Source organism: Hypanus sabinus, chromosome 9 (genome assembly GCF_030144855.1).
Source record: "Hypanus sabinus isolate sHypSab1 chromosome 9, sHypSab1.hap1, whole genome shotgun sequence".
Lineage (NCBI taxonomy): Eukaryota > Metazoa > Chordata > Chondrichthyes > Myliobatiformes > Dasyatidae > Hypanus > Hypanus sabinus.
This window is the reverse complement of record NC_082714.1, coordinates 10,377,219-10,394,144: the sequence shown is the minus strand read 5'-3', so window position 1 is coordinate 10,394,144 and position 16,926 is coordinate 10,377,219. Positions and strand designations below refer to the sequence as shown.

The following is a 16,926-nucleotide window of genomic DNA, read 5'->3' as shown; positions in this document are numbered from 1 at the left end:
TGCTGTAAAGCTTCACAATTCAGAACCTTTGTTTACAGATGGGCCACCACGTGTCAATCAACCTTTCCTTGTCTGGTAAGAGAGGCTGAGGAAAAAATAAGTGTATATCTTCTGATGAATCATTGACATTGGTTCATTTACAGCCCTGAAGGGTAAATGAGGCACTGCATTTTCCATTATCCCCAGTCTCATTTGTAAACTACAGAGGAAGGAAATGTGACTAGTCTAGGGATGGTGGGCAAAGCTGTAACGTGCAAGATCATCCCCAGGACACGTTCACGTCACCCCCAGGACACGTTCACGTCACCCCCAGGACACGTTCACGTTCACGTCATCCCCAGGAAACGTTCACGTCATCCCCAGGACACGTTCACGTCTTCCCCAGGAAACGTTCACACCATCCCCAGGACACGTTCACACCATCCCCAGGACACGTTCACATCATCCCCAGGAAACATTCACATCTTCTCCAGGTCACATTCTCATTCTGAAGCTAACATTTACGTTACTTGACTTCATACTTTCATCTTACAATAGGATTTCTCCTAGCAATTAACGGGTCCACAGTATTGGACTAAGTAGTTACAGCAAATGTAATTTTATTTTTAATTGTCAAGTGTACAGTGAAAACACCAGAGTAATCTTCAATGAAGACTTTTTGTGTTCTACAAAGATATAGGAGTTAGTAATGTAATTAAAACTTATAAAAGTCTGTGCAAAAATAAACATTGGGCTCTATAAGGCATTGCTCAAATGCAAAAGTATTAAATTATCAAATTGGTAACAATATTGTAGCAAAATTCACAATAAAAGTAAATAAATCCATACATGTATTCTATAGTTTAGGGACTGATAGACAGCGTGCAGGAATAAATCCGACAGTAAATTTATAACCAAAGAATAGAAATACAAATTAAGGAAAAATAGAAAATATCATTCTGGCCAGAGATACAAAATCAAAGGATTTAACTACTTCCAGAGGAATAATAGTTACTACAAACCAAAAAGACAAAATATATTAACATTTCTTTTCTCCCGCCTGAGTCAACGCAGCACAAATGAAAAAAAAGGATTTGATTTAGAATTTGTGAAAACACCGTCCAAATGAAAAGGCATCAGCAAAAAGCTCTGCAAATGCTGGAAACACTTGACACCTTCAGGCAAAAGAGTGCACGAGGGAACAAGATCAAAACCCTTCCCTGCTCTTTACAGAACATTATTTTCCACCACTTCAATGCCCAGGGCCCTAGTGCCAAATCAGAACTGATGCAAAAAGCACATTTCTCTTCTACAAGTATCCTCTCAAATGTTTTCAAATCACAGAAGGTGATTTAGGAGGTCACTGCTGACTTAATGTCAGAATGACTGTTTCTTGAAGGATTAGAACTCAATGCTAACTTTAGGTAGGTAACTTCAGGTGCCCATCAATACAATCCTATCATGGGTGCTCTGATATAAAACTATCTACCATTAAATTTTATGTCAACGTTTTGTCCCTTTCATCCATGTTGTATAAATACCCTGTGCATGTTTTCCTGGGTGATTGCGCTTGTGGTATCTGTGTAGCACCTTGTACTGAGCCATTGGCCTGCACACTCAGCTGGCGTCGCCACTGGCCTGCTGAACATGCTGTAGTAACTGCTCACAGTAATAAGAGCTGCGGTGTTTGTGCTTCACGGCCTCAATCTCTTGTGTCAGCAATGCAGGAGAAAGAAAGCTCCCCACTTTTAGAACATCTGCCAGGAGAGAAAAAAACAAGAAAAAGAACACCAGATCATAAGACATAGGAGCAGAATTAGGTCATTCGGTTCATCAACTCTGCATCAGCATTCCATCACGACTCACTTATTACCCTCTTAACTCCATTCTTCTACCTTTTTTCCATAACCTTTGACGCCAATCAAGAACCTATCAACCTCTGCAATGACTTGGCTTGCACTGCCATTTGTGACAATGAGTTTCAGATACACCACCCTCTGGCTAAAGAAATTCCTCTGCATCTCTGCGCTAAATGGACATTCTTCTATCCTGAGGCTGTGTCCTCTACTCCTAGACACCCCTACTATAGAAAACATCCTCTCCCTAGACTCTATCTAAGCCTTTCAAAATTTGATAGGGTTTAATGAGATCCCTTCTCAATCTTTGAAACACAGCGAGTACAGTCCCAGAGTTATCAAACCCTCCTTATATTTTAACCCTTTCATTTCTGGGATCATTGTCGTGAATCTCCTCTGGACCCACTCCAGTGGCACATCCTTTCTTAGATAAGGGGCCCAAAACTGCTCACAATACCCCAGATGAAGTTTGACCAATGCCTCAGCTGAGAAAAACTGAATCTATGCTCCTTGTTCAATGACATGTATTTTTATAGCTGCATCTTGTGTCAAGAGCAATCCAAGTAGTTTCTATAATAAAAACAGGCTTGGAGGAAGTCTTTTTTATGACCCCGAAGGGCTTTGCAATCCATAAAGCAATGTTCAAGTGTTGCCAATGTGCTGATACGGGAATTGCAGCCCACTTATTCACAGCAAGCCTCCAGCAATTTGAAGTGTGACAATGACCAATTAATCTATTTCGGTAATATTGGTTGATGGATAAAGAAATATTAGTTTGATTTGTCACACATGCATTAAAATATCAAAAAATACAGTGAAATGCACCAACAACCAACACAGTCCAAGGCTTATACTGGGAGCAGCCCACAGGAGTTGCAACACTTCTGGCACCATCACTACAGCCCACAACTAACTAACCCTAACCTCTACATCGTTGGAATGTGGGAGGAAACCGGAGCATCCAGAAGAAACCCACACAGTCACGGGGAGAACATAAAAACTGCTTAACGACAGAAGGGGAATCAAAGACTGATCAGTGATCGATGGTGCTGTAAAGCAATTGCTCTAACTGCTATGCTCCCTGATATCCCTAATACATGATACTGGGAAGAAACCCTCTTCCGATTTTATTTTTATTTAGAGATACAGTATTGAACTGACCCTTCTGGCCTAATGAACTGGACCCCAGCAATCCACCAATTCAACCCTAGCCAAATCACAGGACACTTTACAATGACTAATTAAACTACTAATTGTTACATCTTTGGACCCAAATGGTCAAGGGGGGAAACATACAAACTCCTTACAGATGGCCCTGGAAAATTGTACTCACAACTCTGAATGATCTGAGCTGTCATATCATTGTGTTAACCACTACGCTACCTTGGTGCCCAAGTGCCTCAGAACCTTCTTTCTATCCATTGGTGACAGCTCAGTGGGCTGTTTCAAGCACTACTGCCATCAATTCTGTGTCATAAGTAACAAAAGAAACCTTTGGGGAACACACAGCAACCATTCATCAGCAAAGACCACAGGACAAAATGTACAAATTTGATCCTTGATTTCCTCACTTGCAGACCCCAGTCAGTTTGGATTGGCAGCAACGTCTCCAGCACAATCTCTCAGCATGGGTGCACCATAAGGCTGTGAGCTTACACCTCTACTCTGCTCACTTTATACTTATCACTGTGAGGCTAAGCATGGCTCCAATGCCATATTTGAGTTTGCTGATGAGACCACTGTCGCTGGCAAAATCAAAAGTGGTGACAAATCAACTCATAGCAGAGAGAGTGCAAATCTGGCTGAGTGGCACCACAACAATAACCTGGCACTCAGTGTCAGCACGACCAAGGAGATGATTATTAACTTCAGAAGGAGGAACCCAGAGATCCATTAGCCAGTCATCATTGAGGAATCAGAGGTGGAGAGGGTCAACAACTTTAAAGTCCTCGGTGTTATTATTTCAGAGGATCTGTCACGCAAGTGCCATCACAAAGAAAGTACAACATTGCTTCTACTTTCTTAGAAGTTTGTGAAGATTGCATCTGGTTGCATCACAAACTTGTATGGAAACACCAATGCACTTGTACAGAAAAGCCTATTAAAAAGTAGTGGATATGGCCCAGACCCTCACAAACAAAGCCTTCCCATTATTGAGTACTATCGTATGAAAGTAACATCCATCCTCAAGGTCTGCCACAATCCAGGCCATGTTCTCTTCTCGTCGCCACCATCAGAAAAAAAGTACAGGAGCCTCATGACCTGCACCATCAGGCTCAGGAAGCTACCCTGAGGGTATAACTTCACTCACCTTAACACTGAACTATTCCTATAATCCACAGACTCACTCTCAAGGACTTTTCATTTCATGTTCAATATTTATTATTTATTTATTTATCTATCTATCTGCCTTTTGCATATGGCAGGAATAGCTGTTGCGAGTGCTGGGCTTTAGATGCTTCAAAAAGGACAGGGAGGGAGGTAAAAGAGATGGGGAATGGCACTGGTAATCAGGGATAGTTGCGGAAAAGGAGGTGGTCACGGAGAGATTGTCTACTCAGCTATTGTAGGTGGAAGTCAGAAACAAGAAGGGGGCAATAACTCTAACGGGTGTTTTTTACAGACACCCCATTAGTAACAGAGACATCTAAAAGCAGACAGGGAGGCAGATTCTGGAATGGTACAATAATAATAGAGTTGTTGTTATGGGTGATTGTAACTTTCCTAATACTGACTGGCATCTCCTTAGAGCAAGGGGTTTCGATGGGGTGGAGTTTGTTAGGTGAGCTCAGGAAAGTTTCCTGACACAACATGTAGATAAGCCAACTAGAGGAGAGGCTGTACTTGATCTGGTATTGGGAAAAGAACCTGGTCAGGTGTCAGATCTCTCGGTGGAAGAGCATTTTGGAGGTAGTGATTACAACTCTAACTCCTTTACCACGGCACTGGAATTTGAAATTGAAATATCTTTATTGTCATTGCATAGTACAATTTGTCATGCACCAACACAGTGAAAATGAGTTTGCAACTCTCGTACTCAATGCTATAAAACAACAAATAAAATAAATAAACAATAAATAAAATCAAGTAACCAGCTAGTACAAGCAATGTCTAGCAGTACAAAAGTGACTCAGATGCATGACAGCCATAAAACCAGTGTTAAAAGTAGCAATATAACAAATTTATGGATGATGCTTGATCGATTGGTTCAGAGCAATTATAGATCTGGAGGTGTGGACATAGAAAATCTTATAACGTCTGCCAGATGGAAGAAGTTCAAACAGATGATTGCATGGGTGTGTATTGTCCTTACAGATGCTTGTAGCTTTCCTTAGGCAGTGTGAGCTGCAGGTGTCCTCCAGGGCTGGGAGTTCTGCCTTGATGATCTTCTGTGCGCTAGAGGTGACCCGCTGACATGCTTTCCTATCAGCTGCCATACAACTGAGATACCACACAGAGATACAGTATATTTAGATGCTCTCTATGGTGCAGTGGTAAAAGGTCACCAGCATCTGTTTAGGTAGACTTGCTTCCTTCAGCGTCCTGAAGAAACACAAACGTTGCTGTGTTTTCTTAACTATTGTTGGGGGAGAGGGATAGGAGCAGACAAGTTGGGAAAACATTTCATTGGGGTAGGGGGAAATATGATGCCATTAGGCAGGAACTTGGGAACGCAAATTGGGAACAGGTGTTCTCAGGGAAATGCACGGCAGAAATGTGGCAAATGTTCAGGGAATATTTGCATGGTGTTCTGCATAGGTATGTTCCATTGAGGCACGGAAAGGATGGTAGGGTAAAAGAATCATGGTGTGCACAGAAAGTAGAAAATCTAGTTAAGAAGTCTATGAAAGGTTCAAGAAACTAGGTACTGCTAGAGTTCTAGAAAATTACAAGCGTGCCAGGAAGGAGCTCAAGAATGAAATTAGGAGAGCTAGAGGAGGCCAGGAGAAGGATTAAGGAAAACCCTACGGCATTCTACAAGTATACGAACAGCAAGAGGATGAGCTGTGTGAGAACAGGACCAATCAGGAGCGAGGGTGGAAACGTGCATGGAGCCGGAGGAGGTAGCAGAGGTACTTAATGAACACTTTGCTTCAGTATTCACCAGTGAGAAGGATCTTGGCAATTGTGGGGATGGCTTACAGTGGATTGTAACGTTTGAATTAAAGGCATTAAGAAAGAGGATGTGCTGGAGCTTTTGAAAGCTATTGTTAGATAAGTTGCCGGGATCAGATTAGATATACCCCAGGCTACTGAGGGAAGCAAGGGAGGAGATTGCTGAGCCTCTGGCAAGGATTTTGCATCATCAATAGGGACTGGAGAAATATCAGAGCATTAGAAGGTTGCAAGTGTTGTTCCCTTGTTCAAGAAAGAGTAGAGATAACCGAGGAAATTTTAGACTAGTAAGTCTGACTTCATGGTTGGCAAGTTGTTGGAGAAGATCCTGAGGGGCAGGATTTATGAACTGTTATGAATGTACCACAGCTCTGAGGGGCCGAAGGGTGCGGGGTAGCCCCCTCCTTTGTGAGAATCGCTAGATCACTATTGATTTGGGTCAGGAGACCCAGGAAATGAGAGAGAGACGTGCGGAATGTCTTGACCCCCCCCCCCCAGCGATATAAAGCTACGGGAAACAGCCATTGTCTCTTGGAGACAGACTTGTGTATTACAATACTGTGCTATGTGGAAGCCCTCAGGCAAAGTGGGCTGGTTGAGGGAGGGATTGCATCACCCCCAACCTGATTGACATCTGAGACCCTGTGAATCAGGATAAAAGAGGGTCTGTGGGAACAGCCCCTTCAGATGCACCAGAAGAAACGCTAGTGATCCCGTAATAGCGGAAGCCGATGGGAGGAGGCTACATGCGTTCGGTTCCATTTTGCCCCGGAACTGGTGGCTTTTACCACGGAAGAACGGCTTTTAGCTAACCACGGGAAAACCAACTCCCAAAGACTCTCGAAGGATTGGCATCATAAAAGGACTGGGCAAGTTTAACCCGGCTTTCTCTCAAAACAAAACGCTGCAGCTTGAACGAACTAACAGTGACTTTTATATTTCCATCGGACAATACATTATCCCCTAGACAACGATAGAGCTATTTCTTATTGATTTTTATTATACCCGTGCTTTTAGATTTAGTATTGACTACGTATATAATCTGTATGCTTGCATTGATATTATTTTTGTGTATCTTTATCAATAAATATGATTAAAAATAGTACCATCAGACTTCAATGGACCTCTCCCTCTCCAGCCTCGCAGACACAGCACACAGTGAAAGTGACCTGACTGCAGCAGACTCCGAGTCCGTCGAACCTCTGAGTCTCTGACCATCTTCTCCGAGCATCATCCTCTGCCGAGCGTATTAAGATGCCCCCGCCAACGGCCATCGGCAACGTGACCCCGAGGACTGGGGGCCTGTTCTTCCCAGCAGAGACCCGGACCTCACAGCAGCAGCAGCAATGAAGAAAGTCTTCCTGGAGATTTCCAGATGTTCCTCTGTGCTCCCACGTCCATTTTTCATCCGATTATGATTGCACATGGCACCCCACTTCACAAATAACAGATAATCAGCTCCAGAGCGCCCGCTGCAAGCTGCGTTTCACCGCCATCTTGGATATATGTTGACAGCTGTGTTAAGAAGGAGTATGGTGTGTTGTCCTTCATCAACTGTGTGACTTAGTTCAAGAGCCATGAGGTAATGTTACAGCTATAAGACCTTAGTTAGACCCCACTTGGTGTAGTGTGTTCAGTTCTGTTTATTTCACTACAAGAAGGATGTGGATACTATAGAAAGAGTACAATGTTGTCTGGATTGGGGAGCATGCCTTATGAGAATAGGTTGAGTGAACTTGGCCTTTTCTCCTTGGAGTGACAAAGGATGAGAGGTGACCTGATAGAGGTGTATAAGATGATGAGAGGCATTGATTGTGTGGATAGCCAGAGGCTTTTTCCCAGGGCTGAAATGGCTAACATGAGGGGGCATAGTTTTAAGGTGCTTGGAAATAGGTACAAGGGAAATGTCAGAGGTATGTTTTTCACACAGAGAGTTGTTGGTGTGTGGAATGTACAGCTGGCGACACTAGTAGAGACAGATACAATAAGGTCTTTTAAGAGACTCCTAGATAGATACATGGAGCTTCGAAAAATCGTTCTATGTGGTAAGATAATTAAAGGCAGTTTTGAGAGTAGGTTACAGTCAGCATAGTTCTATGGGTCGAAGGGCCTGTAATGTGCTGTGTTTCTATGTTTCTCTGTTTCTATTTGTACAGTTTGCTGTTTTTCTATATTGGTTGTTTGTCTGTCCCAGGTGTGGTCTTTCATTGATTCTATTATGGTTACTATTCTATTATGGATTTTTTGAGAATGCCTGTGTAACACCCAGGGAAAAGGTTTCACTGCTAACGTAAAGGTCTTTCTGTAGAAGTAGTGTTTGGGTTATGGTTAGAGATAATGGGTGCCTTGGAATGTTAGCCGTTCAATGAAGGGAGTGTGTTTTCGTGTTGCACTGATGTGAGCTGTGTCTCTTGTTCAGCGTGAGATAAAGGGACAAGAAGTTGCAGAGAAGAGGTTGTAGGACTCGACCCGGAGAGGGGTCATGATTTGACGAAGGCTGGGGAGATCAAAGGAGGATCGGTGAAGGAGAAACCGTGAGCTCCAATCCGTGCACATTAGACTGTTTCATTAAAATGGGCCCTTTTCTTTTTTTCTTTACTACCCCTTTAGTCAAATTAAGAATTATAAAGCTAAATCGTTTAATTGCATGCGGTGTATTGTCTGTTATTTTGTGGTACTTATTTGTAACAGAGTGACACATCACGCAGCATCCACACAAACAGGGGGATTCGGGGTGGGCCCGCACCTCAATCTCACACGTTTGGTGGGGCTGGAGACTGTTTTCCCTTAACTTACGCAGCAGACTGAACCAGAGTGTTTCACATGTAATAAAACAAATCGCAGGGTTGTATATGGCGACCTATAATGTACTTTAATAATAAATATACTTTGAACTTAGTACATCTTAAACAACTCAATGCAGAACCAAACACTGGAACGCCACTAATGATTACTATGAAAACAATTCTTTTTTTTTTAGCATTAATACCTACTTCCAGAGAAAATATACAAAAATCAAGTAACACAAACTTATTGGGTTAGGATTTTTGACCAAAGCATTGACTGTTCATTTCCCTCAGTAGATGTTGCTTATGGTGACTTCCTCCAGCAACCCCAAATTCCAGCATCTGTGGTCTCTTGTGATTCAACAAAGACATTCCGGCAACCTAAACCAAGCAATTTTAATTTATAATATTGCGAAGTTCTGCAATGGCATTGTGCTGAATTAGTATTTGAGTTAAGGTCAGTAATGTGGTCAACTAACAACTGTATTTCTACAATGAAGGCCCTGCAACAATAATTTATTGGAAATTCCTGAGGTAAAACAAAAACTAAAATATGTAAATATCCAAGTTTGTACAGGCTAAGGTTAGTCAGTTGTGGGCATGCTATGTTGACACCGGAAGCATGGCACCACTTATGGGCTACTCGAGCACATCCACATGTGACAAATAAACCTCATCTTTCTTAAAATAACTCAGCACCATTTGTGAACAGCCAATTCTGAGGCTTCACAAACAAGAAAAAATCTCCTGCTGAAGGGTCTCAGCTTAGAATGCCGACTGCACTTTGGCCTGCTGAGCTCCTCCAGAATTTTGTGTGCTGCTGTAATTTTGAGGCTTGGTTGCTACAAGGTATTGCACCAGATGGCGCTGAAGGCCTTTCCATGATCTTGTAAATCTGGTTTAAACTCTAAGTACAGCCTGCTCTCCTTATCCTTCCTGCAAATTAAACAACAGGTAGAAAGGAGATGTTGAGATTGTAGGTACGCTCATCTTATGGCCTTACAATGTGCTTAACCATGATTTGGGATAAATCAGCTTGCTTCTCGGCATACTGTCAAAGATCTGACAGTATTGGCCATATAGGACATGCTCTCTTCTCATTGCTATCGTCAGAGGTACAGAAGCCCGAAGACAGAAGCCAATGTTTCAGAAACAGCTCCCCCACTACCCACCATTCCTGTCATCAGATGACTCAAAGGATCATTAACACTGTCTCACTTTTTTCACTACTTTTTAAATTTAACATGCAGTCGGCCCTCCTTATCTGTGAATTCTGCATGCGCAAATTCAACCAACTGCGAATCGCGAAAACCGGGACGTGCTCTTCCAGCACTTGTTGTTCGAGTATGTACAGACTTTTTCTCTTGTCATTATTCCCTAAACAATGCAGCATAACAACTATTTTAAAAATGTTAAAAATGTTGAATTTCCCCTTGGGGATGAATAAAGTATCTATCTATCTATCTCTATCTATCTAATCTAGAGATGATTTAAAGTATACGGTAGGACATGCGCGGGTTATTGTGGATCGGGATCAAAAAAAATCGGAAGTTCTCTTACTAATTAAGTCAGAACAGGTACATCCGGTATTATTTAGCATCAGTTAGTCAAATGTTTGTCTTAGTATATACTTTACCTTTCTATGCATATAAAACACTTAAGAATGTATGTTTAAGTGCCGGGCTCGGGAACAGAAGTTCATGAGTTCGATCTAGTGACAGATCGCTATCAAGTGCGCTCTCCACTGTGCCGGGTTGACGTGGAGGATCAAAAACCCAAAACCCAATAAATAAACCACTACATTGCTTAGTAATAATTGTAGCTTTCATTGGGGCAGAGCCTTTCTCACTTTATCCTTTAAAATTGTTCCGATCGTTGACCGACTGTAGCCTAACGCTTTTCCAATGACTGATGGCATTTCACCTCTTTCTGATCGCTTTATTATTTCCACTTTATTTTCAATTGTGATCATGATTACTTTCGTGAACAGAAACACTGCAGATTTAGAGTTCTGCCGCCGGGTCCTAATGTCCACTGCACTGAGACAGGTTAAATAAGGTCTGGGGTTCCACTGGGTCCTAAGATCCACTGCATTGAGGTAGGTTGAATAAGGGACTTGAGCATCCGCGAATTCTGGTATCCGCGAGGGGTCCCAGAGCCAACCCCTCGCGGATAAGGAGGGCCGACTGTACATATATTTACTGTTATTCACATTTTTTTCTCTCTATTATCATGTATTGAATTGTACTGTTGCTGCAAAGTTAACAAAGTTCATAACATATGCTGGTGATATTAAACCTGATTCTGATAATAATCTATTAATTTCTAGATAATCTAATAATAATCTATTACCACTTAACATTGATTCAAAGGTTATCAACTTCCCTTATAAAACGCGGTCCTTTCTTAACCCTGTTCCTCAAAACACTCTCTTACCTCTACACCGACCACTTGTCTCACTGACACTGCAACTAACAAAATGAATGTGTACAATGACAATTTGGTTGAAGTTTTTTCTCCCAAGTGAAAGTTAGAATCCTAGCAATTTAATAAATTGTGAAAGGACAATGTTTAGCCAGCAGACCAATCAACAAGTAACTGCAATGAATCCTTTTCTTCAATTGCAAATTATTGCCTCCTGTCCCAATGCATGAGTGTGGTGAGTGGTCAAACCAATTCTGATATTCAGTAACTACCACCTCTAGTGTAAAGGGGGATGTTGAGACTGGGATGACAAGGAGGGGGGATAAAGCCATGACTATTACTGAACCATTTATATTGCAATTCACCATTCTTAAAATGGAATTATGGAAAGTGTATCAGTTTGAAGTTTATGCTTTAAAAGCATGTTTTCTTCAGCTTGCAGAGTCCCTTGAAAATAGATCCAAAATTCCATAAATCTTCCTATGTTAGGTTCTTTTCATGCTGGGTCATTTGGCAGTGCTACAGAAGTTTTGAATCGTTCCTAGCAGCTAAACATAATAAAGACTGGTGTTTGCATGTATCTACTTTCACAAGTATATAGGATAACACTTTGACTACAGAGCTCATGAAACACTGACCTAGTGGTGCTCAGAGCAATGGAAACCTTGCTCGAACATGCCCAGAGTTGTCAACAGCCGACAGCCCAGAAGAAAGAAACTATCCATTTCCTTGACATTACCATGACTTGCTGCTGGCAAGAAGTCAAAACACCAGAGCTGAGGAGTTGGCGAACATTCAGAGAACGGAAGGAAAAAATAAATCAATGTCTTCTGTGGTTTTAAATCAAATTAAAGTAGAACTTGCCACTCAGAATTTTTCAAGCCTTACTTGACAATGTTGGGGGAGAAGTAAACCAAAAATAATTTCACAAGAAAAGCATTATGTAAAACACTTAAGTTTTAAATGCCAGGCATATAATGGAAGAAAATGGCACATTTCAGGCAAAATTATAAAATGTATATTTATCTGACAGATAGAGCCTTCTTATTGTGCTTTCTGCAGGTTGCACAACACACATCATGTCCTTGAATACACATCTGATGTCAGGATGGTCAAGTCTTCGAGGGCATCCAGGACATCTTCAAAAGGCAATGCCTCCAAAGGGCAGCCTTTTATCATTAAGGACCCCCACCACCCAGGATATGCCCTCTTCTCATTGCTACTGTAAAGGGTTTCTTATGTTACTGCGTATATTAATCAAAATGGCTTGTTTGTTTGTTAAAAGTAAAAATGCTTCTCTGTTATGCTAACTGGTGAGAGAATGCTTTCTCTTGCAGCTTGTTTGGGTTATAATTACTGATAACGAGAATTCATTTGTTAACCAATTGGGATAGATGTTATTCTTTCCTGTGGATCTGTGAGCTGTTGTTGCACGAACTTTTGGGGAGCTGGGAAGGAAATCGCGAGGAAGGTGGACGGTGCTGGAGGCGCTGCTGGTCGATCACTGAAGGTGGTCCCAGGCGCACGGGTCATGGAGGTCAGAGAAGATCAAATAGTGGACTGAAGACTTGATGGTTGAACTCCAACAATGTGCACTAATTGACTGAACCCTGATAAGTTCTGGCACCTTTTCTTTCATATATATTGTATCGCTATTAATCGCTTAGTTCTAGTAAGATTTATAAAGTGTATTCTGTAAACGTACATGGTGTGCGCTTGATACTGTGTGTGCGAGTTTGTACCAGTGTGCATTTCACAGCATCCACTTATACAGGAGGCGCGGTTTGGTGGGTGGACAAATCTTCCTCTAGACATACACTAGACATACACTAGTGTAAGCGTTACACTACCATCAGGGAGGAGGCACCAGAAGATACACACGCAAGGATTCAGGAACAACTTTTTTGCCTCTGCTGTTTGATTTCTTAATAGACATTAAACTCATGAACACTGCCTCACGACCTTATTCCCTTCTTTTTGAACTACCTATTTAATTTAACTTTTTAAAAATTCTCTCTCTATATATATTTTTTCTCACCCCTTATGGGTGGTGTGTATGAGTATTTTTCCTTCAGTCTCAGGTCATCTTTCAGAGCCCTGGGAGCTTGAGGGCTTGGGGCAGTATCCTTGTTGTTCCTAGGAGTGCACTTTTCTGGACCAAGATCTGAAATGCTGTTGATTTGTTGGAGCCACTCTCCCAGTCCAGGTGTCGCAGCTTTAAGTGCTCCTATCACCACTGGGATTACTCTGGCTTTAACCTTCTACGTTCTTTCCATCTGCTCTACTGCTTCAGCTTCTCATATTCCTTCTTCCTGAAGTTACTGTCATTTGGGATTGCCACATCCATTACTATTGCTTTCTCCTGTTCCTTGTCCAGTATTACCGTGTCTGGTTGGTTAGCCTGTACCTGCTTATCAGTCTGTATCTGGAAATCCCACAGGATCTTAGCTCTATCATTCTCCACTACCTTCTCAGGTGTTTCCTATTTGGACTTGGGCGTGTCCAATCCACACTCAGCACAGGTGTTTCTGTAAACAATTCCTAAAATTTAGTTGCGCCATGATGTTCCTGCCTACATCTTGCACCTTTCTACTATGTGCTGGATAGTTTCAGAGGATTCCTGTATAGTCTGCATCCATGGTTGTCGCGTGTGTGTGTGTACATACACACACACTTCTTACTGTAATCCAGTTTTTATTATAATGTACTGCTGCAGCAAAACACCAAATATCATGATTTATTTAACCTGATTCTGGTCTAAGGTGCCAGATTCAAGGAATAAACTCTTTCCATAGTAAAATAGGTGTTCTGCTCTCCAAATGGAGGCGTGGGTTTGAATGTCACTTCTGACATATACTTTCAGCCTAGAACTAGATCATGAGTTAAGGGTGAAAGGTCACATGTTTAAAGTAAACATGAGGAGAACTTCTTTACTCAGAGGGTGGTGAGAGTGTGGAACAAGCTGTAGGCAGATGTGGTGGACGCAGGATGTCAACACTTAAGAGAAATTTGGATAGGTACATGGATGGGAAGAGAATGGAGGGTTATGGTCTGGGTGCAGGTCAATGAGACTGGGCAGTTTAATAGTTTGACATGTACTAGATGGGCTGAAGAGCCTGTTTCTGTGTTCTATGACGCTAAACCCAACTCTATATACAGAAGAACAAAGATTAGGTTCAGAGGAGCGTGGAGAAAGAGTGAGATGTGGAGAATGTGAGAGAAGAAAAGGTGAAAGATGATGGTGGGAGAAAAAAAGAGTACGAGGGGCATTTAACAAAGCATGCAGTGATGCTGGAGAGCATACGAATTTCATTGGAACTATGAAAATGGTAAATTGGAATAAGAAAGAGAAATCCAAGTGAGTCACAGAGACTGCAGTCAATACTCTGCTGTTGTTCACTTACTGCCACTTTGGCTAAGGCAATGTTTCACAGTTTGCTTAAGTAAAACCTGGCAAAGGCGAGTAACAGCAACCATCCTGCATTAAAAATACTAAAAACCTTCATTCATATCTTTAATATTTTTATTGGAACAAGAAATTATATGCAGACATTTCAACAAAGTGCAATTATCAATGTGAGATTTATCAAATACTTTTCCAAAGCATCAGCTTTTACTTAAAATTCCAAGACTCAGGGGTAGTCATGCACAAAATAAAGTGCACTGGATACTACCAAGGATAATACAGCAATTAATGTAGTAAATTTACATTGGCGAACTCCATGTCCACATTTAACACATCTGCAATATATTGAATTCTGTGGCCGTTTCAACCCAGAGATGTTCTATCTACCTGTGTTGCAATATAGTTAGCCTGGACATGAGATTTACAGCCAGATCTGAAACACTTGTGTACAAGATAATAAATCGAGTAGATTGAGAGACTTCTTCCCAGGGCAGAAAATATTAATGCAAAGCAGCATGATTTTCAGGTGATTGAAAGAAAGTATGGGGCGGGAGGTGTCAGAGGTAAGTGGGATTTTTTTTTTTACACAGAGTGGTGAGTGCTTGGAATGCCTAGTCAGAGGTGGTGGTAAAGGGAGATACATTAGGGGCATTTAAGAAACTCTTAAATAGTCACATGGATGATTGAAAAATGAAACGCTATGAAAGAGGGAAAAGTTAGATTGATCCTATGGATTAATTTGCGTAGTGGCAGATCGTTGAGTGAGTTGGAGACAGTTCCTTGTGGATTATACGTGCTAGATTTAAAAAGTGTGCGAGGCCTGTGGGACTTGTCTGCGTTGCAGGAGGTTGCTTGGGTTAATAGCAACTAGAGTTAATTAGCATTAGCCAATAAAAAGAAGCAGTGTTTGAGTGGAGTGATCACTGTGTGAGTGCTAGAGTGGTCGGTCTTTGGCTTAACAGGCTTATGTGGGAACAGGTGCAGGCTAGAACTTAAGTTTGAGAAGTAAGAGGCATAACAAATGGAGGCAGGATGGTACTTTAGGCAGTGTGATCTCATGTGAGATGTGAGATTTTGGCATATGTAACATTCTCTCTGATGACTACATCTGCAGGAGAAGCACCCAACTTCAGTTCCTGACTGTCAAGATCAAGGAACTGAAGCTGGAGCTGGATGTCCTCAGGACCATCCAGAAGGCTGAAGATTTTAGAGATGAGGCTTTTACCGAGGTGGTCACAACCAGAGTGCAGGCTTCAGATAGTAGATGAGTGACCACCAGGAGACATAAGGGGAGTAAGCAATCAATGTAGGGTTTCCCTGGAGCCATTCCACTCAGCATTAAGTATACCCCTTTGGATACGACTGAGAAGAGGATGACCTACCAGTGTACAGCAGCGGCAGCCTGGCCACAGCACTGCGGCTGGCTCTGAGGCTCAGCACAGAAATTGTGATAGGCAACTCAAAAGTGAAGGGGTCGGATATGGGATTCTCTGGCATGAATAGAAGCCAGGATCGTGTGATGCCTCCCAGATGCTAGGGTTCAGGATGTCTCAGGATGACTGCAAAAGATTCTCAAGATGGAGGGTGAGCATTGGCACAATGATATAGGTAGAAAGGGGGAAGAGGTTCTGCGTAGTGAGTACAGGGAGTTAGGGAAAATGCCGAAGAACAGGACCTCCAAGAGAGTAATCACTGTCCACCGTCTCTAAGAGAGGATGTGTGGATCCTTTCCACACATCCAGAGGAGGTTCATGAGAATTACCCTGGGTATAAAATGGTTAATGTATGAGGAGCATTTGATGGCTCTGGGCCTGTGCTTGCTTGAGTTTTGGTGAATGTGGGGGGAATCTCATTGAAACCTATTGAATATTGAAAGGCCTTAGCAGAGGGTTATAGAGATAGTGGAGAGGATGTTTCCAATAGTGGGGGAGTCTGAACTGGAGGGCACAGTCTCAGAATAGTAGGATGTTGCTTTAGAACAGAGATGAGGAGGAATTTCTTTAGCCAGAGGGTGGTGAATCTGTGGAATTCATTGCCACAGACAGATGAGGAGGCCAAGTCATTGGGCATATTTAAAGCAGAGAAACTGGGAAACAGCTTCTTTCCCCAGGCCGTGAGACTACTGAACTCACTTCCACCACTCAGGTGTTATCACTTATGAGGCCAATAGCATATACTGTTTAGAGTCGCTTTGTAAATGCATCTTATTATTTGTTAGTTTATTTGTGGTAATATTACCCTTGTGAGTTACACGTACTGTATTGTGCACCTTGGTCTGGAGGAACATTGCTTCGTTTGGCTGTATATATGCATATGGTTGAATGACAATAAACTTGAACTTGACCTTGATGGGTTCTTG

The 16,926-nt window shown here is 42.0% G+C and overlaps 1 protein-coding gene across 2 annotated transcripts in view; it reads right to left on the bottom strand.

Annotated features, from left to right (window-relative positions):
- Window positions 1-605: 605 nt before the first annotated feature.
- Window positions 606-16,926, bottom strand: part of LOC132399082 (dynein axonemal assembly factor 5-like) — a 175,153-nt gene continuing 158,832 nt past the window's right edge. Inside the window, exon 13 of one of the 2 annotated variants that reach the window (XM_059979036.1) lies at window positions 606-1,736. In XM_059979036.1, the coding sequence (XP_059835019.1) occupies window positions 1,597-1,736 (140 nt within the window). In that variant the 3' untranslated portion in view covers window positions 606-1,596. Of the gene's footprint in view, window positions 1,737-8,965; window positions 9,119-16,926 lie in introns of those variants that run through there. The other variant, XM_059979037.1, reaches the window with a different exon arrangement.